Source organism: Euprymna scolopes, chromosome 7 (genome assembly GCF_053919585.1).
Source record: "Euprymna scolopes isolate OS-2025 chromosome 7, ASM5391958v1, whole genome shotgun sequence".
Classification (NCBI taxonomy): Eukaryota; Metazoa; Mollusca; class Cephalopoda; order Sepiida; family Sepiolidae; genus Euprymna; species Euprymna scolopes.
In genome coordinates, this window is record NC_136488.1 from 83330316 (window position 1) to 83353606 (window position 23291).

General features: G+C 31.5%; 1 protein-coding gene across 12 annotated transcripts in view; it reads left to right on the top strand.

Annotated features, from left to right (window-relative positions):
- The window catches only part of LOC145279808 (kinesin-like protein KIF2A), a 148206-nt gene that overhangs the window by 112571 nt on the left and 12344 nt on the right, over positions 1 to 23291 (top strand). For all 12 annotated transcript variants that reach the window (XM_080131172.1, XM_080131162.1, XM_080131163.1 and 9 more), the window contains 8 exons: positions 855 to 945; positions 3792 to 3855; positions 4100 to 4188; positions 7033 to 7175; positions 11230 to 11304; positions 13156 to 13199; positions 14437 to 14525; positions 19935 to 20045. In XM_080131172.1, the coding sequence (XP_079987298.1) occupies positions 855 to 945; positions 3792 to 3855; positions 4100 to 4188; positions 7033 to 7175; positions 11230 to 11304; positions 13156 to 13199; positions 14437 to 14525; positions 19935 to 20045 (706 nt within the window). The remainder of the gene's footprint in view (positions 1 to 854; positions 946 to 3791; positions 3856 to 4099; positions 4189 to 7032; positions 7176 to 11229; positions 11305 to 13155; positions 13200 to 14436; positions 14526 to 19934; positions 20046 to 23291) is intronic.

Sequence of the window (23291 nt, forward strand, 5' to 3'; positions counted from 1 at the left end):
TTGTAAAGAAAATTTACTTCAATTTAATATGAACAAAAAAAAAACACTTCTACTATGAATAAAGTTTTGGGTGTTTTGATTAGATTTCTATTAATGTAACAAATTATTGATAAATATTATTTGGTAGAAGTATTGTTTTCACTCCTAATAAAAATTTACTGATCTTAGATTTACAGCCATTCTATCACCAATATTTTCTTTTGGACAAGAAACTTCTATGTTATTGATGATAAAATAAATATTATTTATAAAAATATGCTTATGTGTGCATTGTCTTGATCAATTAAATCAGATTTGATCTTTACTTTTAATAACCTCATCAGATTTATAAAGTTGATATATATATATATATATATATATATATAGATATATATATATATATATATATATATATATATATATATATAGTTTTTTCCATCTTGGGTGTTGCTATTTTTATCTTTAGTTTTCTGGCTATCTTGCATACTTTTTTCTTGGTATATTTGAAAAATTTGGTGTTTAATCAAGAGTCAGAAATATCTTAATGATTGAACAAGAAAAAAATTACATGTATTGGTTAAAATGTATAACCAACACATGTAATATTTTTCTAGTTTCACATGTAAATTTTTCACTTATATGTTAGTGAAAGATTATCATTTTGGAATTTTAGTATCATTATAGATTAAAAACATTCATAGCAAATTGAAAGTCTAAAACTTGAACAGTAAATTAAAAGAAAAATTAATGTTATAAACTGAGAATTTTGTGTTCTTTACATCTGCCGAGATATTTATTAAAATAAACTTTTGAATTCAAATATTGACTTGGATTTTGCAAGTATTCAATCGTTGTATTCATTTTCATACTTTCAGATATGCTGCAAGACCTTTAGTAGATTGTATATTTGAAGGTGGAATGGCTACGTGTTTTGCTTATGGACAAACCGGAAGTGGCAAAACACACGTATGTATATTTGTTTTATTATACAATTCTTTGTGTAGTTTTAATGCTCAAATCAATCGGTCTGCATTAGACTAGATCGTTTGTTTTGTTTTCTTTAGGTTTTTTTTTTTTTTTTTTTTAACTAATGTCTAAAGTTAGAATGAGACATCCTTTTTGAGAGAACCAAAAATTTGACCGTGTTGAGTGGTTGTTTTAAACCTGCTGCATACAATCAGTTTTTCCAAATCCATCTATCAACAAAAATTTTTGTATTCATGATTTTATGTTTCAGAATTTTGGTAAATGATGATTGACAATTTAAATTATTTGGAATGCTATCTTCATTGTTATATTCCCAATGTTATAGCTAATATGATATATATTCATCTGCAGACAGTTTCACTGTATCTTGGCTCTTTAATGTGGCTAGACAAGCAAATGCCTCAAACCAGTGTCAAAACTCTATCTAGACAAGAGTTGATGCCCCTGAACACCTGGCTATCATTCAGCACCTGCTGAAAATAAGCGAAATGTGAACATCATCAATTAAGAGCTCCATTTGTTTGCACAAAGAGCAATTCATCATAAGCTTTTGGTTTTATTTACCAGAGCACAATCTTTAATGGAGGGGGGGGGCATATTAGTTTAGTCATCTACAGACACTGTTTTGTTGCATCAGAACTTTTCAGTATAGTTGAGATATATATTGTACTTCGTATTTAAATTGTAAATACAAATATTTTATTTATGACTCACTTGTAATAGATCTAATTATTGCATTAAAAAATGCCAAATATATTTTATTTTTGTATAGTTAACCCTTGGACTACGATGGTATTTTTACACACATTGCCTACGATGAGTCTGAATTTTTTCACATCACATAAAATCAAGTCTAGGGTCTTTGAAAAATAATTTTTCTATCAAAATCAATACCAACATTCAAACATGGATTTCAAGCATTCATTGATTAATGCAGTTGGGGCAACGAAACATTCCATGGTCCTTGCAGACACCATTGTTGCAGCTGTGGTAATGCCATGTTGTCTGGCGTCTCTTGTCACAAAAGCCACATCTGGTCAAGGCATTTGGAGCATGTGCAACATACTGTGGATTAACCTGCGGACAGCCATTAGCAATTGCTAATTGTTTCGTTGCATGGTGCACTCCAGTGAATCCATTCTGCTGCCATTCAGCGATTTTGTTTGTGATGCATGGACTAGTTAGCCATTTTGCCAATTTTTTTATTTCCTTCTTTTTCGGCCATCAAATACTTTGTTCAACTTCAAACCTCTTAGAATGACACTGTTGTGTACCAGTCTATCGCCGAGTCCTTCTACAAACAGTTAATTTTCCCATTTTTTTGGTGAAAGACGTCTACTGAACCTTTGGTTTCGTTATATGTGAGTATGATAGCAGGCTTGTCATTGGCATTAGGTTCAGTTTTTTTTTTTTTGTCATGGTGTTGGGTAGAAAGTAGGATAACAGCCATTCCTTTCTTCGGAACATAGCTCACAAGTGTTAGAGAGCCAGCAAAACCAAATAGAGAAGAGTAAATGTCACATTCTGACTTTGTAAGGAAGCATTGAGGAATATCTGGTTCTTCCTCAATGTTCCTGTCAAAGTGAGACCATTTTTCCACAAACTTTCAGTCAATGATTTGCTTGTGAAAAATTGTCAGTAGTTACACTTCTACCGGTTTTGAACAGAGGTTTGTATATTTTCTAAACTACTTGCTCACCAACATTTTTGTTGTTTGCATCTTGTTGATTTTTTTTTTTTTTTTCCGCAATAAATATCCGTGTCGAAAACATAACCCGTGTCACAATCAACAATTCTAATATTTAAACCTATATTTTGATAGTTTGCTGGGCATATATTGCCTAAATTTGCAATGTCTTCTGAATGGGTAAAGAGTCTAATCCATACAGACATTGGTTGATGGCTTCATTGCCTGCACAAGCTTCTCCTTTATATGTTTGAATATTTGACAGGCTATGAAGAACTTTTCATCAGTAGTCTTCCTATCATTTCGAGTTTCAATGTCATCCAAAGTTAGATGTCTACTGATTTTTTGGAATCTTTCTCTGGACATAGTTAGCTTAGCTTCAGGTGAAAAATGGCACGACTCGATAATCTAAACCTCACCAATATCAAATTGTCTTTCTTTGTTACATTGAATAGTATTAGTAATCCTAGAAATGCAATCATTTAGTTTTCAGTGATTTCTTTTTCATTTTCCCCAAATCTTTTGCTTGTGTTTACTCGAAGGTTTTCTATTATCGCTGGCGTGAAATAGAAAAAATCCTTAATTTTGTTGCAGTTGCGCATCTGATGTGTGAAACTCATTGGAATTAGAATTCTGACAGTGTTCTCCAATCGGTGAGATGTTTGATGAGGAGCTTCCTTTCTCCATTTGAAGCCATTCCTTCCTTTGTAGACATTTCCTTCATCTTCAGCTGCACCTTGAATGTCACCATCAGAAGAATCATCCATATCATTGCTCTGCATCCCAATATTTTCTTCCACAAAACCTTCCTCATCACTGAGTCCTTCAATTGAATGTTCTGCAGCACTTCATCAACATTGTAACATCTTTTCATGGTTTGACCTAAAACAAGAAAGTTACATCGACTACGTAGGTTGTGAAAATATTCACAGAAATTTAAAAACAAAGACTTACAGGCAAAATCGCAGTGTATTGATAATTCGAATTATGTGTGAATGATAGGACATATTATGTTCAAACACATAATCATTCATTCCTACAGACAATATCAGAGAAACAGTTTGTAATAGAAAACTAGGTGTTAAAAAATTAACAGCCAGCATAGCCTAGGGGTTAAATTGATTTCTTTCTTTTTCAGACAATGGGTGGAGACTTTTCTGGTAAAAGTCAAGATTGTAGCAAAGGAATTTATGCATTAGCAGGTAGTGATCATTTCTTTGCTGTTTTAAACATAATGTTATTTTTTCTTCCCAAATCAAATTTTGAACTTGAAATTTGCTTTGTGTTGTCGTTATTCAATGTACATCACTTTTTTTAATTGCAATTACCAAAAAAATGTGTTTTTGTTATTTTGCAATTGAATTAACTGGAAAACTTCGTAATTTTTTTGAGTTTATTTTTATTCTCATATTGTTTTGTTTTTTTTTTGTTTTTTTACCATTATAGCTAAAGATGTTTTTAAATTGCTTCATTCGCGTTACAAAAAATTGGACATCACTGTTAGTGCAAGTTATTTTGAAATATACAGTGGCAAAGTAAGTACTACAATCTTTATTATTCTAAACACTTATAAAAGATTAACAATTTGTGATTATTTATGTATAGAAAAATGTTCATCTTATTTTTTTGGTTGATTTGCAGAACAACATTCATTTTAATTCTCTATTAGCTTTGTCCGTTTTTTTTTTGTTTTTTTTTATGGGATGATCATCTTTAGTTAACTATTACATGTAATTATATGCATGCAGATATTCTACATGATTTATACTTGCATAATATTTGCATAAAAAGGTTATAGTAAACACAAACCTCTTTCTATATATATATATATATATATATATATATATATATTAAAAAATTTTGCCTACTAAACTCCTCTGTCAGTTTTTGGTTTACAGACCTAAAACTTAACATATAGGGTATTCAAACCCATGCAAAACTTTATATTTGGGTTTTAGCCAGGGAAATTTTATGCAAAAGTGTGAAAATTTTTTAAAAAATGGAATTTGCTAGGTGATGGTCGAACGTATGCGTAACATAATAGCTATTAGTCCATGTTTTAATTTTTAGCCTTAGAGCAAACATGTCTTCATAACGTCAAAGGAAAAAGTAAATCGTAAGCAAACGTTTTGGTTTTGATTCTCAGTGTTGCCGCATGAGTCTTTTTTTTTTCTTTTTAATCGTTGCTATATATGGAGTCCAATATAATAAATATGAAATCGGCATTGATCAAAATATATGTAAGTGTATTTTATGACTGGGTGATGCCGGGCGGCCTGCTACTATAGATTTTTTTTTTTTTTTTTTTTTTTTTTTTACATAGGCATCACCACTTGTCAAGGCCAAGAGGTCACTCAAGGATAAGGGTTAAAGAGTGTAAAGTAGACATTGAACAATATAGTAATCATTAGTAATGAAAATTTGGTAAATTTGATAACTTATATAGAACGGCTCATCAAGAACTTATTTACGTTAGACTTGAACACAACCATATTGTAGTCAGCCGGAAAGCAGGAAAACGGAAGACAATTCCACAGGCGAGCAGTTCTAAGAAAGAAGCTTTGTTCATGGAATCTACGTTTAGGTTTAGGCACAGATAAAGAGTGGGGGGAATTATTGATAGTGTGTACAGCTAGACGAGTGTTTCTTGTGAAAGTTTGGCGAGGGGGGACCATAGATTGAAGCTCAGTTGAACACCTTGAACAGATATAAAAACAAAGATGCATATCTATTAACATCACATATCAATGGTTGATCTAATGGTATATTTGGAATTGGTAAATTCTTAGTATTATGATAATGTATAATAAATGGTTGGGCTATGTTGTTTGTTTAATTGCATATTAATCTTTACTGTTATTTAATGGTTGGAACCATTTTTTTCTAAAATGTTTTTAGTTTTATAAATAAATTGGTATAAAAATAGTAGTGGTAGTTTTTAATCTATAAATGAATAGAATGAGGAATTCATAGCTTTTCCGGGTTTTATTATTTTTTACATGTTTGATGTGTAGCGTAAGAGCCGCTTTCCAAGTAATTGAGCCATGCTTCAAATGGACTTTGTTCTCATCTTACAGTGACAGCGATGGTGGTGAAGGTCTCCCAGTTCGCTGTTTTGCTAAATGTATGATAGCAAAGAAATAAGCACAGGAATTTAGATTTAAACAATATGTATTCGTTATGTACGGATGGAAATATTAAATAACATTTATGGATATTTAACGTTCGAAACCATTTCTCTAAACAAATGTTTTAATTTTGTAAATGAATTTCTTCAAAGTCCTGTACTTCTACATTTTAATTCATAAATGGGTGAAATAAGGAAGGCGCTTCTACACTATTGGGACAAAATTTCACATGAAAATAATGGTATCTATGTATTCCTCGTATTTTTAAGATTATTATATCCAAAAATTACGAAAATCGATAAGGTAGAAAATTATTAAAGAAAATTTTTAAAAAAAATAGAATTTGATAAACGATTGTAAGACACGGAGTTCAAAAGGGAGGTAATTTTCCGTTTTGATTTAAACAAGATGGCTGAAATTTTTTATCTGCTAACACAATTAAAGTTGCAGTTTTTTTTTAAATAATTCAGTAATATTCAGGTAATTCCGACTGCATAATTTGGAAGCTACCATTGTAACTTATTAGAATTGACAAAAAAATCAGTTGAAACCATTGTTGTTTTATCTGAAAACTCCATTTATCAACTACAAGATCTCGTCCCAATAGTGTAGAAGCACCATAAGGAATTCATACCTTCCAAAGTCTTTAAAAAACGAAAATCATCTGACTTGTGACATCATCCTCCCCTTTACACAATGGAAACTAGACAACTTGTGCTTCCCTATAAACTAACAAAAAAAAAAAATCAAATCTTTCACTTTTGTAGCAATTTTTTTAGTCTTATCCAGACTTCCCCTACATTAAAAATAAAAATCTTTATGATGTATGTACTTGTGATGAAACAAAAATATGTTCCAAAAATCATGTAAATTGATGAAATAGCTTTATTTTTATGAAGATCATTTTTAAGCGATTAATGAGTATTTGTGGAAATTACAACATAAATATCACAAATTTAAATTGAGTTATCCCCCTCCACATTATTTTTTTTCTTAAGATTTTCAAAATTAAATAAGATGATCTATTTTTGATTGCTCATAAAATTTGATTTCCTTATTTAAAATTAAGAGTATTCTGAAACCGAATTATTTTTTGTCATTCAAGTATGTTTATCAATTCTGTTTATCAAGTAACAAAAGTTTTTTTTTTTTTGTTTTTTTTTTCCAAGTTATTTTATCCATGTTTCTTTAAGTGAACAGCCAGGTTTATTTAAACTGTATGTTTTAAGTTTTTATTTCGTTGTTTTGTAGGTATTTGACTTATTGAATAAAAAGGTCAAATTACGTGTATTAGAGGATCGAAAAGGTCAAGTGAATATAGTAAAATTACAAGAGAATAAAGTTAACACTGTAGAAGAAGTCCTTAAGCTGATACAGCATGGCAACGCTGTTCGGTATGTATCTCTTTTAATAAAACTTTTCAGCCATAACATTGATATTGGTCAATAAAGTTGCCAAATTCTATTTAAATAAGAATGTTACTATTTTTATAAAAAATAAATGTAAAAATTAATTAATCAACTATAATAATCTATTGTCTTCTTGATGTATATAAATCTCACTTCATGCCACAACATTATATACACTTTAAATGCTAACAGCTTTTTTTGTTCTGAAATAGAACAAAGACATCTTTTTCACATTACAAACACAAATATAATTTCAAATATTGTACTTGTTGTTTAATTTTCTTCAAATAAATTATTCCGAGCAAGTCTTGAAATAAAATTGAAACATTGATGAACATAATTTGGTTTGTTCCTTTTTTATCTCTCTATCACGTCAGAATAATATTTCCATAATTTTCATCACATGTGATTGTGTGTGTGTGTGTGTAATACTAAGGAAAGGAATTCAGTATGACATCAGGAACAGTTGATTTTTAAAGTATTATATAAAAAGTGAGAATTGTTTTGGATGCTTGTTGTAAAGTAGTAATATAAATGTAAATAGTTCATTGTTTAAAAGGCAGTATTTTTGTTTTTTTTGTTCAATCTTATTTCTTTGAAAAACGTAAGATTTTCTCTGCTTCGTATTTGATGGAATATTTACTTTTGTACAAAATATCCTTTTTTTTTTCTTTTTTTTATAAATAAAAAGGAAAGAGAAAAATTGTGATATTCAAACTTCACACCTGCAACTCTAGTGAATGTAGTGAAAATTGGAAGAAAGATTTAAAAAAAAATAAATTGAATTAAAAAAAAAAAAAAAAATGCATCTTCTTACAATCCTGTATATTTCTACATTAATATAATATATATCGGGTTATAGGTAGTCGAGTGATAACTAATGAATTTAACAAGATTATTAAGAGTGCTCAATGGATGAAGAGCAAGAAATATTTTTATTAATATAAACAAATTCACAAGGTCGCAGCGCTGGACATGCTAATGTTTAGGACAGATGATCAGTTAAAACCACAACCATTTTTTAAGTTGCTTGTTGAGGACTTGTGGTTTTAACTGACCATCTGTCTGAAACATTAGCATGTCTAGTATCATGACCTTGTAAATTTGTTTACTATATATATATATATATATATATATATATATTCCTGTCTGTTTGTTCACAAGTTGATTAATATATACAAAAATTCATTAATTTATCCTATTCATTCCTATATATATTATGATTATTGCAAAATATTAGATTAAAGAGGTGACGTCATTTGCATATTTACATTAAGGAAAATTGACTTTATTAAATAGTGGTGTATTAGTTATTGTTTATAGTGATATAATTGTTTTAAGTGTTCTATTTAAGTTTATTATTTAAATTTGATTTATATTGACAACATATTTAATTTATTTTTACCGACATCGATTTTTTTATGAATCAGTTGTTGTTTTTGTTTTCTTTTTCGGCGGATGTTAAAACAAAACTTTCAAGCATTATTTTTGGAATTAGTTTAAATGAAATAAATTTTGTGATTTCGCAATTAACGTTGTGGTCCAGTGAATTTTTATTTTAAAACAAACAATTCAATTCAACTACGATTCTTTATTTAAAACAAAAACAAACAACTTTCATTTACGTTTTGTTGCCAGTTTTTTTTTTTTCTTCACATTTTTTTGACATCATAACTAATTTTTTTTTTTTTTTTTAATAACGCAATAAGTCATAACTTATCATTTTTATAACATAAACATTCGATTAACACAAATTCTACTTTGGTATTTTTGAAACTGAATTATTTACAGTTTGTTTTCGTTGCAACAGACCATAAGTACAAATCTTTCTAGACTTAGGTAGCAGAAAAGAAATTTGCTTAAACTGGAATGTAAAAAGGTGCTCAATATCCGGAGAATAGCTTATCTTTCTATCCCTTCTGCCGAAATATCTGGTGGAGAGTTTGTCACATACTTCTTTGGGGGGGGGGGGTTACATTTTCGTGTTTTTATTCGTTCTTTTATTTTTGTTGGGGTAACGATAGAGTTGATATATAATAATAAAAAACTGCTCAATATTCTTAGTATAGCAAGTGTGGCGAAACCGAACTTCATGTCGGCCCTGGCAACACTAGGTATCCATGCTAGTATATATATATATATAACCATAATTTAGTAATTTAAATTTTATGATGTGAAACGGTTAAATTTCAAATCTAGACTCTTTATGTGCAAGACAAAGAATACATTTCAATAAGTATATTTCTTTAAACTATTGCTTTTCGATGTTTACCCATCTCCTCAGAGGAAAAAATATTAGCAAATAAACATCGAAAACCCATAGGTTAAGGAAATATACTTATTGAAATGTATTCTTTGTCTTGCACATAATAAAGAGTCTAGATTTGAAATTTAACCGTTGCGCATCATAAAATTTAAATTACGAAATTATGATTTATTTGCTCTATCTAGTATATTGAGCAATTTTCATTTAGTTGGGGTTGTCTTTATAAAATATTACATCCAATAATATTTTGTAAGACTGATAATCACTGGATTTACATACCAGTAAATTTATTGCATTACATTATTGTGAAGTAATATATATATTATCCATGAACAGACTGTTTTGCTGTATCACAGCTCTTTAGTGCAGCTAGACTAGTACTCTTTCTAAGTTTGGTATCAAACCTACAACTATCTAGTTGATAGTTGACAGCTCTACTCACTGGCCCATGGAATCAGCGCCCAGAAACAATCTCATGAAAGTAATATAAATATTTTGATTGCTACTTGTGCTCAATTTGTTTATTTACAAACAAAGCTTTGTGTAACGCTAATTATTTTTTTGACTTGACGGATCAATGATCTAATGTTCTACTCAATTGTGAACAAGAACTCGCCATATTAGCAAACATTTTCGACTCTCATGAGCCTTCCTCAGGTATCTGATGAGTTAGAAAATTAAAATTGGTGAATTTATTGAGAAAGTTGATTAAAGCCGTTTTGAAAGCATTTTTAGTTATAACCCCTTCCCCCTCATACAAAGCTTAGTTGATGGTTGGTGTGTTTGCTCGAATGAAAATATTAGATCATTGGCTCGCCAACTCGAAAAGATCGATCGTAAGAAACACGCAGGAATCATTACTGTTGTCTAATCAAACGTGCATCAAAGAAAACAACGTTTCCCCCCCCCACACACACACACACATATATATGTGTGTAACAGAGCCACTAGCACTGTTAGCAGCAGCAGTCGTATGTCAGCTAACATATGCAAATGGCCAAGGTGACTGCGCGAAATGATATCACAGTGAAAGAAAAGAAAAAGCAGAGACAAAAGGGCAGGATAAGCACGTGTTCGAGATATGGTGTGTAAATAACAGTGAATAAGCATGCAAGTGACAAAAGCGTCTTAAAATAACATGTCGACGCGAGAAATGAATTGTTAAAAACAAGAGCCAGCGTGCTGTTGGACATACCAAGAATAAATACTTTTTGTTTAAAACTGAAAAAGCAAATCAAATTTCTTTTTTCCTTTCTTCTGTTTCTTCGTAATCTACAATGTGTTGGGTCCGTTAAAATGTTATGGAAGATTATTCTGAACTTTTAAAAAAAGCTGTACAATATCACACACACACGTGTGTGTGTGTGTGTGTATTTATTGCTATTTACATGTTTAAGTGATTTTTTTTTTTTTTTTTTTTTTTTTTTTTTTGTTACTGAAAGTTAGTTCATTTTGTCAGTAATTTAGATCTTGCCATTTCTAAAAAAAATAAAAATGACAAATATTTATGGCCTTATTAAATTATTAGCAGTTACTCAAACATTAAAAAAATCCGTGGTAGTCTGTAAATCTTAAATCTAATTTTCTTAACCTTAACTTCAATAATTTAAATACAAAAGTTATTTTATTTCTAATTTTTCATCATGTAAAAAAAAAAAAAGCCTTATCCATCTAATGTATATATATTACTGCTTCTATAGTTTTATTTCTAATATTTTATCACCTAAAAAAAAAAATCATTTGTCTAATATATATTCTCACCTCTATCATTAGAACATCTGGTCAAACTGCAGCAAATCAGCATTCGTCCAGGTCCCATGCTGTCTTCCAAATCTTACTCCGTCGAAGGTGAGATTTCTTTTATAACATTTGTTCCTCATGAAGTTTTCTGTGTTTATTGATTTAATTTACATTGTTTTACTTTTAGATTTTATTTGTAAAACAAGTAGAAGTTAAAATTATTGTATGTTTTTTTTTTTTTTTGTTTTTTGTTTTTTGCCCCCACCTCTCACTCTTTATTATTTATGGACGGACATGTCTTGAATTTGAAAGATCAAAATATTTGATATGCAGTTGAGGGGAAAATACTGAAGTACAAAGATTCATACACTCTACATCTCAAGAAATATAAACCTGTGTACTACTGAAAAAAAAAAGAATTTTAAAGCTATTTCTTCATTAGTCACTTAGGTTAACAGCATATCTGAAACATTTCAGAATGTGCTCATATCATAGAAAGTACTTACTTGTGACTTGAAGCCAAAATAGCAGGCAGTCAAGATCAAAGCATGCTAGAGGATCTTCAAAAGATAGCAGTAGTATTCATGGTGCCTTATATGACTCTGCGGATATATTTGTAAAGTTATACATATGCACATATATATACACACACATACACCCAAACACTCCTCTTGCACTCTGCATGCAGAGAGCAAAAATTTGTGTCAATAAAATTGATTCTGCTGCTCATTAGTTTTATGGATATTATCAAAATCAAGAAAATATATTTTGATTGAAAAACTGACATTTTCAACAGTTATTACTTGTACTTTCTCGTCTGTCCCTTTCTTTGTGGTGCCAAAGATGAGCAACCAATTTTCTCCAACAATTCTGATTTTCTGTCTTCCTGAGCATGTTACTTAGTGCCAGCCCTGTCCCTTCTCAAATGTTGTTCTCGTACCTCTTTGTTTGCTCCTTTTCATTTATACCTAATAATTGTATGAAATTTCATTTTCCCCTTCTTCATGGTGGTCAGTAGATCTTCATTTGACCTGATTGCTTGTTTGAGTCTGTTCGATTCCTCATTTGTATGAGATGTTAAGAATATTTCATAAAACACCTCCTTTCTCTGACCTATATCCTTCTCCCTGGTTTTTCAGTCTCCACGACTCTTATGTGCAAAAATAGAGAGGTAACCGGGAATCACAACAATCTGTTTTTTTAGCAGTGAGGTTTTTGTTATCTATTATATAAATCTCACCTGTCTATTTAAATGTATGTATGTATGTCCTAAAATAGAGGCGACGGATTTTCACGAGATCGGTATCATTTCGAAACCCAGCCCTTTGGACGACAAATATAAAATAAATTGGCTAAAAAACATTAATTCCTTCACCCTCAACTGAGCACTTTTCTACAAGGAGGGGTCGCTTTTTTCGCTGATATTTTCAAAAGTCATCCCTTCTTTTCGATTGACTAGCCTTAATTTAAACCTATGCCACTTCTGGTTTGGGAATGGACACTATGGCAAAGATGTCACATCTTGGGGTGTGGTGGTGGGGGGGGTCACCTTTTCTTTTAATTCTCATGTTCTTTTACAGATTCAAGCCTGCCTGCTACCACTCTTTTTTTTTTTTTTTTTTTTTTTTTTTTTTTTTTTTTTTTTTGCTAAATACACACACCTCCAAACACCCGGGCAACACCGGGCACCCAGGCTAGTTATATATAGAGCTTAGTTGGCTAATTCTTTTTGTTGGTTACACTATCTTTGTAAGAATTTCAGGCTTAAATTCATTTGTCACAATTGCCCAAAGGTACTTGGAACTGTTGATGAATTCCAACTTCTCTGATGCCAGTGGTGGTGGTGTTAGTCATCACTTTGGTGTTTGTTCTATGCTGATCTCATACTGTCAATGTCTTTGTGCTTTAAATGTCTCAAATTGGAAAATTCTTATGTCAAATTTCTTTTTTTATTTGCAGATCAAAGGACTTATTTGGTAAATTTTCATTGGTAGATTTAGCTGGTAAGTGTATTTTTATCTTAATTTATCTTAAACTAGTTGTACTTACTTGACCGTTAACTTTATCCTTTTCTTTCTTTCTTTTCACCAGATTATTACTTTTATTTCTTTTATAGGATTTTTTAAGATAAATTTAATTGATTATGATATCATCCTTATTAAGTGAACCAAATTTTATGTTATATTTTTATTTATAAGCTTTCAGTTTTTGTGCCTTTTAGTTGACTTTTATTGGTTAACCATATATCAAAACCAGAAGCCATTCAAAGATAAGGGTTAATGAGACAAAATGATTATCAATCAAATGATAATGAACATTATGGGAGTATTTGTTAGGTAATTAATAACTTTTGTTCAATTAATTATGAAGTAAATAAAGAAAAACATGCCTTTTATTCTTGAAATATCTTTATCATAGAAGGTATATCGATGACAAAGAAACAAATCATACTCAACATTTCTTAACCGTTTACACACGGAGAGATGCAGAAAGACGCTGTTCAATTTTACATCTATACACAAAAAAGACATTTTGCATACATGCGTTTTTTTTTTTAAATAGTTGATACAAGGGAGACAACTCTAGGTTGCTTACATCATTGAAAAATAGGGGTCAAACAGAGACAACTCTTCAGTATTTAAAAATCCAGCAACATTCATATTTCTAATAGTATTAGCATTGATTAATAGTATAAATTGCATTTGATTACTTATGAAGTAGTTTATGACAAGAATTTGTCAACTTGAAGTTTGATGACTGCCAAGTTGTCAATAAGGAAGCACTCTTTCCATAATATGTTTCAAAGAAGCCTTTGTGAAGAAACTCTGTTCATGGAAATTCTACAATGCGAGAGACGTGGAGGGTATAAGGAAAGTTTTAATTACAAAATTTTATATTAGATGAGATATTGCTCTTTACATATTTCAGACTGATGTCTCCATCTTGGTTGATTTCATTTATTCTCCATCTTTTTTTTTTTATTTTTATGTCTTTTGTTGTAATCCATAATCTTCGAGGAAGTTCAAATTTAACCTTTTATTTAAATTGGTGTAATTTGTTATTCGATGGCACATGCCTTTTAATCGGTTTGAATTAATTTTTCTAAGTTCCTTTACCTGGGATTTAACTTACAACATCTAGGTATAAATCCCACAAAAATATTTTAAATAAACGCCTTTATTCTCTTGACTGTCGATAACAAGTTTTGAAATGTATAAATATTGTTTTCAATGTTTATAGGAAACGAAAGAGGAGTTGACACATCAAGTTCGGATCGGCAAACGAGAATGGAAGGTGCTGAAATCAATAAAAGTTTGTTAGCCCTAAAAGTGAGTTGACATTTTTTTTGTTATTTGTTTTTTTACCAACATTATTAGACAAATTGAATTTTGATTCTTTACAATTTGAAGGATGCAAAGTTTGTCATCAGTTTTGTAAATGAAATTTCTTGTTTTGATGGTTCATATAAATTAATAAATGAAAAAGTTTTCTCCATTTATACAAAATTATATTTATATTAAAAAATATATTAGGCTTATTTAATTCTATGCTTCAATGAAATATTTTCAAATACTAATACATACATATATATTAAGCAGAAAACTTACAAAATACAGTCAACACAATATATTTAATTTTAATATTTTATAAACCATTTTTAATAAATTAATGTTCCGTATGATTCATTTGTAATTGGATTCTCTTTAAATTTATGAATATATGCAATAGTTTTCTTGCTATTGATAATATCAGTAGAAATATTAAAGCAAATTAATGAAAGTTTTCAATTCCAAATGACAACTTTTAATTACATTTACATATGAGTACATTTGCATACGCCGAAAGATTTCTTTGGAATAATTTCTTTTAACTCTGCATCTTATGCAATCACTAATGGTTTTCCTTTTAATGATTAACGAGATACAATAGAATTATTCCTAAAACTAAGGCAGTAGTGATAATTATATTTTCCATGAAAAAGGCCACCTGTCAGCTTTCTATATAACAAAAAAATATTTTTTTAATTTAATGATTAAAAGAATATTTTTTGTAATATTTGAGTTTGTTTTTGTTTTGTTTTCTGCTGTTTTTTTTTTGTTATGTTTAAAAATACAAAGTAACTATTTTAAATTGTTTTGTTTTACTAATTGTCATTCAGCGTTTTCGTTTCATATTCATTTCATAATATAATCAGTTTTCAATGAGGAATTTTCATTTTTATGCTTATACAAAAATTGAATACAAAAACAGACTTAAAATAACTTTTTTCTATAATTAATAAAATGTTGCTAGTCATACAGAAAATGTTTTTTGGAATACGTCAAAATACTGTTATGACAATCATGTTTTTGCAGTTTTTCTCCTAATTACCAAAATGAAAATTGTTTCTTTGTATATTTTTTTTTTTTTTATTAAAAAAGTGGATATGTAAAATTTGCTCACATTCAATAAATATTAATTTAAATAATTATCTTGTTAAATAGTAAAAAATAGTTTCTCATTTTGTCCATATATTTCAGAGGTAAACATAAAAATTGTCATGAATATGGTTAGTATATTAAGACATAAGAAATCCATATTTTTTTTATTTGCAAAATATATACTTACTAGCATTTCAGCCCGGAGTTGCCCGGGTGTTTGGAGGTGTATGTTGAACAAAAAAAAAAAAGTGGTCAATTTTTTTAACTTTGACCCCTATTATGACCCCTTAATATTTATTGTTTTGGGCTCAAATCCAGTTATTAAGTTAGATCCATGTCCAAGGAACCTATATCTAAAATTTCAAGTGTTTAGACCCAAAATTGTCGGAGGAGTTTGGTAGTGTTCTCAAAGGTCAAATCGGTGAACTTTGACCCCTTAACAGGCAAATTTCTGGCTGAAAACCGATCAAAGATTTTCTCAAATCTCAGTACCTTGAATATCAAATTTCGAGTCTGTAGACTTAAAATTGACAGTTATTGCGTAGGAAAATAAACACAGACACGTTCACTTTTATAGATATATAGATTAATATTTATTTAGATTTCTTACTGTGTAATTAATTATATATCTGTTCTAATACTGATTGATACTGAAGTAGGTAGTACTAGTAGTAGAGCTGATATATGCATGGATTTCACTTATCAAGGCCCAGAGGCCACTCGAGGATAAGGGTTAAAAAGCGTACAGTGGTCAATGGGACAATGTCGTAGTAATTGTTAGTAGTGGAAATTTGGTAAATTGAATTACTTAAGGGAATGGCTCATCAAGAACCTGTTTATGTTGGATTTGAAGACCATATTATAGTCAGCCGGGAAGCAGGCAAACGGAAGACATTTCCACAGTCATGCAGTTCTAAGAAAGAAACTTTGTTCATGGAATCTACGTTTAGGTTTAGGCACAGATAAAGAGTGGGGGAAATTATTGATAGCGTTTCTAGCTAGACGAGTGTTTCTCACGAAAGTTTGGTGAGGGGGGGGGCATAGATTCGAGCTCAGATGAGCACTTGCCATGAAAATAACAATAAAGCAGAGACGGGCTTACAACATCTCTTCTGTGAGAAAGCGGTTGCAAGGAAGAGAAAAGGGCATCCACCACTAGGCTATGAAGAACTAAGAACTCTATCAGGGCAGGATAAGTCCTTTCTAGCAGCTCCTGCCCAGATTTGACAACAATACTCCATCCTTGGACATACCTGGCTCTTATATAGGTAGAGAATTGCATCACCAGTAAGATATCTACTGGATCAATAGAAGAATCCCACCATTTTTCCAGCTATTTTGGCAATGTGTTCTATTTCAGATCAGGAGTAAAGGTCAAGCCTAGAAGCTTGTCAAAACATGGAGCCTCCCCAAGACAAGAGCCATTCATTTCAACTGATGGGGATCAGAATGGTTTTCCCCATTGTACCACATGCGCAAGATCAGGAGAGAGCATCAGAGAGAACTTAGTTGTTTACAGCCTTTGATGTGCTGCCATAGATGGTAGTGTTGTCAGCATAAATGTCTATGAATGATCTAAGGATGTGATTTGGGAAATCATTGATGTAGATCAAGAAGAGAGTTGGACTCCTGCATTAATACTATGAGCTTCTGATTTCTGCCCACAGACCACTACTCTTATGAATTTATCAGAGAAAAATGATTTAATAACTGAGAAGACATTTCGCACTATACCATAGCTGGAGATCTTCTGAAGTAGACAGTTATGCCAAACCTTATCAAAGACCTTTGATATGTCGAGAGCAATTGCCCTAGAAAGGAAGCCTTTGTTGAAAGATTCGTAATCCTTTGAGATATAATCGTTGCCAGAACGGAAACCATATTGCATGTCACTAAGAAGGTTATTTTTGCTGAGGTGGTTAACTACTTCTCTATTTAAGACAGATTCCAGCAACTTACTCATGACGCACAGGAGACTTATAGGTCTGTACTGAGAGGGAGATGACCGATCACCTAAATTCTTAAATACGGGGCATACTGATGAGGTTTTCCAGGGTGTTGGGAAGCAATTCTCCTTAAGACAATGCTTAAACAGCTTTGTAAGTATGGGAGCTAGTTCTGGTTGAAGCTTTTTCAGCACTATAATTGGAATGCCATCAGGACTGGTTGCTTTACTGGAATCAAGGTTTTTGATTAGCTTGGCAACATCATGCACAGATATTTGTATGCCGTATAGCGTGTTTTTTGATACAGGAGGAAATAGGGGGGGGGCAGCCTTGGTCGCATAAGATAGAATTAGCTGCAAAGTTCTTGGCAAAGAGTTTGGCTTTGTCTGATGCTGACGAGATTACCTCAGGTCATTGATGATAGTTGGGATAGAACACACGCTTCTGTCTAGGATCCTATGTGCTATTTGCCAAAACTGGTGGGAACCAAGCTGCTGCTCAGCCACTTTGACTTGACGGACTGAGCATACAACTCTCTCGCGTTCTTCATTTCTCTTTTACAATAGTTGCTGGCAGTCCTGAAAGCAGCTTTAGTCTCAGTACATCTGTTATGTTGGAAGCAATGGAAAAAGTGATTTCTGTGCACGGTAGTAGCAGCACAGAGAGAACCACGGTTGGCTGTTAGGGTTTTGTTAAAATTTTTTTGAGGGTATGAAACGGTCTATACCTACAATTAAGCATTCAGTCAGGTCTGATAATATAGAGGACACATCCTTACAGTTAGCTTCTGTACATTCATTTCAAATCTATCTCAGTCAGCCATAGAGTATCAATATACTGTATAATGGAGAGGTATGTCTGAGGACTTATTACATTTTGTTTTTATTTTAACTGATATAACAGAGTGGTCAGAAGATCCCAGTGGAGACAGAACGGAAGATGAACGTAGCTCGGGGCAAGTTGTGAGAAAAAGGTCTAGGAAACTTGTATACTGACCATCAGAGTCAAGCACACGGGTGTGTTCGCAAACAGTCTGAGTGAGGTCATAAGCAATCGTGACAGAACCTCCCTTCATCATCTTTCTTGTTTGAGTGGGCGAACTATTCCACACTGTGAACATTGAAGTCTCCACAGACATGAATGTTAGCCAAAGGATGAGCGGACAGGATGTGGTCGATTTTCTCAGATATGCTCTTAAAGATAGTAACTCCGTTGATGGGGCGATAGAGGGCAGCTATAAATGCAGTAGTGTGAGCAAGTGTAACCCGGAAGCACATAATGGGTAATTCCGGATCTTCTCTGGAGATATCCCTACCACATGGAAAGCCATCTTTAATGTAGGCACATATTCCATGCCCATAGCGATATTGGGGGTCAAATTTGGATGGTAAGTTAGAGTATCCTTTAATTACAAGCTCATCTAGGGAAATAGTTGGTCCAATGACAGTTTTGCTTAGGAATAATGGGTCTGGTTTAGTCTCCTGTAATTGGGTTTCAACCTCTGGAAAGTTGGAACGTAGACCCCTGAAGTTGGTGAAGGAGACATGGTAGTGGGGGGGGGTCTACGTTGGAAGTTGAAGATCTGAGTTTAATCATGTATTTTTTCTGGAAACTTTATGATGGAGTTTTGTGATTTGTGGAATAGGTCAACAGACTTGCTCAGAGCAGAGAGGGAAAGTAAGAGAGAAAAAGAAACAAAGAAATATATAGATATATGTATGTATTTATTTAAAAAAAAATTTTTTTTTTTTTGTAACACATAGGGTAAAACCGTAACAATTACCAGCTTATATGGCATCGAGACGCCTCACCAGAAGTTACATGGTCCAGAATCCATTCACCAAATGGCAATACAGCAGCCCCAGTACTTTGCACCAGCTGATGGGACAGACTCCTTAGTGATTAATTCAAGTTTTGAGTCCCTAACTATCAGGCGGATAATGTCAGCCCAGTTAAGACGTTTACCTCCAACACCCTTATTAGTGACATGGCTACAAGGATAGACATAGAAACAGAAAATTTCCAACAAATTGGCCAAAACGTGGTGAGACAACAACTGTAGAAGACAGTAATTACTGGGGATACAGTTAAGACTCGCATTCCTATTCCATTGCGGTTTACCACTTGAGAAAGGCCAGAAGAATAGTTGGCTGAAATGTCGTGAAACAACAACTAGAAGATGAGGATAATAGTTTGCAAATGAATGTATAAATAATACTCATTTCAAAAGAATTCCAATAATAAAAATGCATCAATTATAAGATTGAAACTTTTGAAAACTGTAGCATAAAAATCTTATCTTATTTTACTTGTTTTTTTTTTAATCTTTTTTTTTATACTTTTGTCATATTTTTATTTGTTTTATTTACAGGAATGCATCCGTGCGCTTGGCCGTAAAGGTGCACATCTTCCCTTCAGAGCCAGCAAGTTAACACACGTTTTAAGAGATTCCTTCACTGGTGACAAATCGAAAACTTGCATGGTTAGTAGAAATGGGAGGAGGGGGGGGGGGGCTTCTTTTTTTTTTATCTTGTTTATTATTGAAAGTTTATAAAATAATTTGCAACTTATTCTGTTTTCATCATTTCATTGCCAGCTTATCAATCACGAATGTTTAATAATATTGCAATCACTTAATGATTTAGAATTCGTAGCTCAAATGCTCTATTAAAACTTTGGAACTTTTAAACACTCAGACTCTAAAACTAATTAAGTTAGGTGCTTATGCAGTATAATGAAATTTCAAAGAAATACATTTCAGATAAAAACACTGTTACATATTTATGTTAAAATTAATATAAATTCCAAAAATTATGAAAAATGATCTCCTAGATAAATAATTAAAAGTAAAAATAAGTTGTAAAATTATAGTTTCATTGTTTTAATGTGAAAGAGTTCTTAAAATCCAGGGGAGATAACTAAAATCTATCATTTGTTTTCCATGAAAATTTGCCATTTGTTTTCCATGAAAATTTGCCATTTGTTTTCCATGAAAATTTGCCATTTGAAAATATAAAATGTCAGACTGCTAGTATCTGATTTTTTTAAATTTTTTTTCTAAATAACTCTATCACATCTTCTGTTTCATTTTTCGGAATTTCTGAAATTTATATTAATTTAATATGATATAGTACATAATAGGGGTTTTACCTGAAATGCACTTGCTTGAAATCTCATACTGCAGAAGCACCTAAATTTTCTCTAATTCCACATCCCTTACGCAAAATAATCTTATGAAATCATCTTCCATAAATTTTAGAAGAAATAATTAGAATTGCAAACTTGAAAATGTCTTCAATAAAATGTCTAGAAAAACAAAGTATATGAGAATATAAACTTATTGTTTTTAGTGGCTACACAATTGCAAACATATTTTGATTCCTAAATCTTGTTAAAACACTGGATAGAATTTATTTGGTATAATATTTGAGTAATAATAGTAATAACTATGGATCAAATTTAATGCTAGTCTGAAATGCATAAATTTTCAAACAGGAGTTTGTGCCCCTAACCTCCTTAAAATATTTTTTAAATACTCCAAATAAACTGAAATTTGGGGAGGTTAAAATTTCACAAAAATTGGAGGTATGTGAATATTCACAAGGGATTTAACCCCCCCCCCTTTTTTTTCCTCCATTGCGTAAACTGCTAAAACTAAATATAACTCACATTACCCACCCTTATGCTTAGCAGTTGTGTTCCAAAATTCACAATTCATTAGTTAGTTGAATAGTGAATCCTGTGCAGACAAACATACCTAACTTTTTATATTTACATACACACAAAGTACTTGTGTGTACATAAATCACAATAAGACATAATCATGTTCACACACTGGTTACTGTTATATTACTGAAGTTAAGAAACATTAGGTCTAGTGAATACAAGATTTGTGACCTTTTGGAAATATTAGGTGCTGTATCTCATCTTCCCTAACCGGAGTATACATGCTAACTTATGTGAATTCGTATTTCCCTGTAAATTTCTATGTTCAGTGGAAGGCAAAATACCTACTTCTGAGCAAATACCACAAAAAATGGTATTATTGGTTATTCAAATAAAGCCTTGGCGTGTCCACCTATATCCACACATTTATTAAAATGGGTTGATCAAGCAAAACTAAACGCAGATTTGAAATTAGCAGGTTTTTGCTGACATTTTAGCTTGGTTTTAACTTTATATTATTATTATTATTATTTATAATTTTTAAATACCTACAGACACTAGTGTTGCATCCTTTTGGGAATCATCAATGCAGGGTGATATGATTACTGCTGGTCTGGAGATTTAAACCCGGTCACAAAGCCGTTTCTGACTCCATTAGCAAGGAACTAACCTCCCGGCCAACCTCAACCGCGAGAAATATTGTTGAAATTTAAACATTTATTTTTAAATGTAACATCTGTCCAGAGTGATCTAATTATAACATGATCTGCGCATGCAAACTTAAGTGACCGACTTTCGTTTCAACTTTAAAGTACTAAACAATAAGAACCAAGTTCTTAAAGGGGCTGACATTATTATTACAATAATTCTTAAATACCTACAAACTAGTGTTTCATCTTTTTGGGAATTGTTAGTGCAGGGTGACATGAGTACTGCCAATAATATATATATATATACATATATACTAGCAGTTCAGATCGGTTTTGCTCGGACCCTATGTACTGTTTATAACTTTAATGTGCATATGTATATACACATTAAAAAGTATGACTCCCGTCCAGGTAACCTACATCCAAAATTTCAAGTGTTCAGACCCAAAATTGGCGGAAGAGTTTGGTAGAGTCTGCAAAGATCAACTCTTTCAATTTTGAACTCTTGGCAGTCAAATTTTCAGCCAAAAACTGATTAAAAAGCTTACCCTATATCTGAATACACTTTATGTAAAATTTCAAATGTTTAGACCAAAAATTGGCTGAGTAATTTGGTAGAGACCACAGAAGTCAAATTTTTTTTACCTTTGACCCCTTAACATTTATTGTTTTGGCTCAAATCAAATTAAAAAGTTTGATCCATGTCCAAGTAACCTACATTTAAAATTTCAAGTGTTTAGACCCAAAATTGGTGGAAGAGTTTGGTAGAGTTTTCAAATGTCAAATCGTTGAACTTTGACTCCTTGACAGCCGAATTTCTGTCCGAAAACCGATTAAAAAGATTTTGTCAAATCTAGTCTGTAGACTGAAAATTGACAGAGTAGTTTAGTAGGGAAATGCACAACACAATTTCACTTATATATATATATTTATTCAAAATTGTACAGAAGGTCAGAAAAACATTGGTACCATTGGTTTCAAGCCTAACATAAGAGGGACCAGTTAATGGTAAATAATGTTAGGCTTTCGTCAGCCATATATATATATATATATATATATATTAGTTTAGTGCAAAAATTTTGTCACTTTTTATCAGATATATATATATATATATGTAAAAAAAAAAATTATTTTTACACCAACCTAATATAATTTAAGGAAACACCTGTTGGAGCATATGCAAACCAAAATTTTTACTCTAGAAAAGCTTTGCCGTGCACACAGTCATAATGACAAATTCTCTGCAATTACAGATGGGAATTGTCTGCTAATTAGTAGATTTTCAACTTTAATTGACTGATCTGTATGAAATGTCAACTAAATTGTATCAAGCAGCCAGAATTTGCATTTAGCAGTAATATTACTTTTAATAACAAATTCATGGTTTATATGTTCCACAGGTTGGACATGAA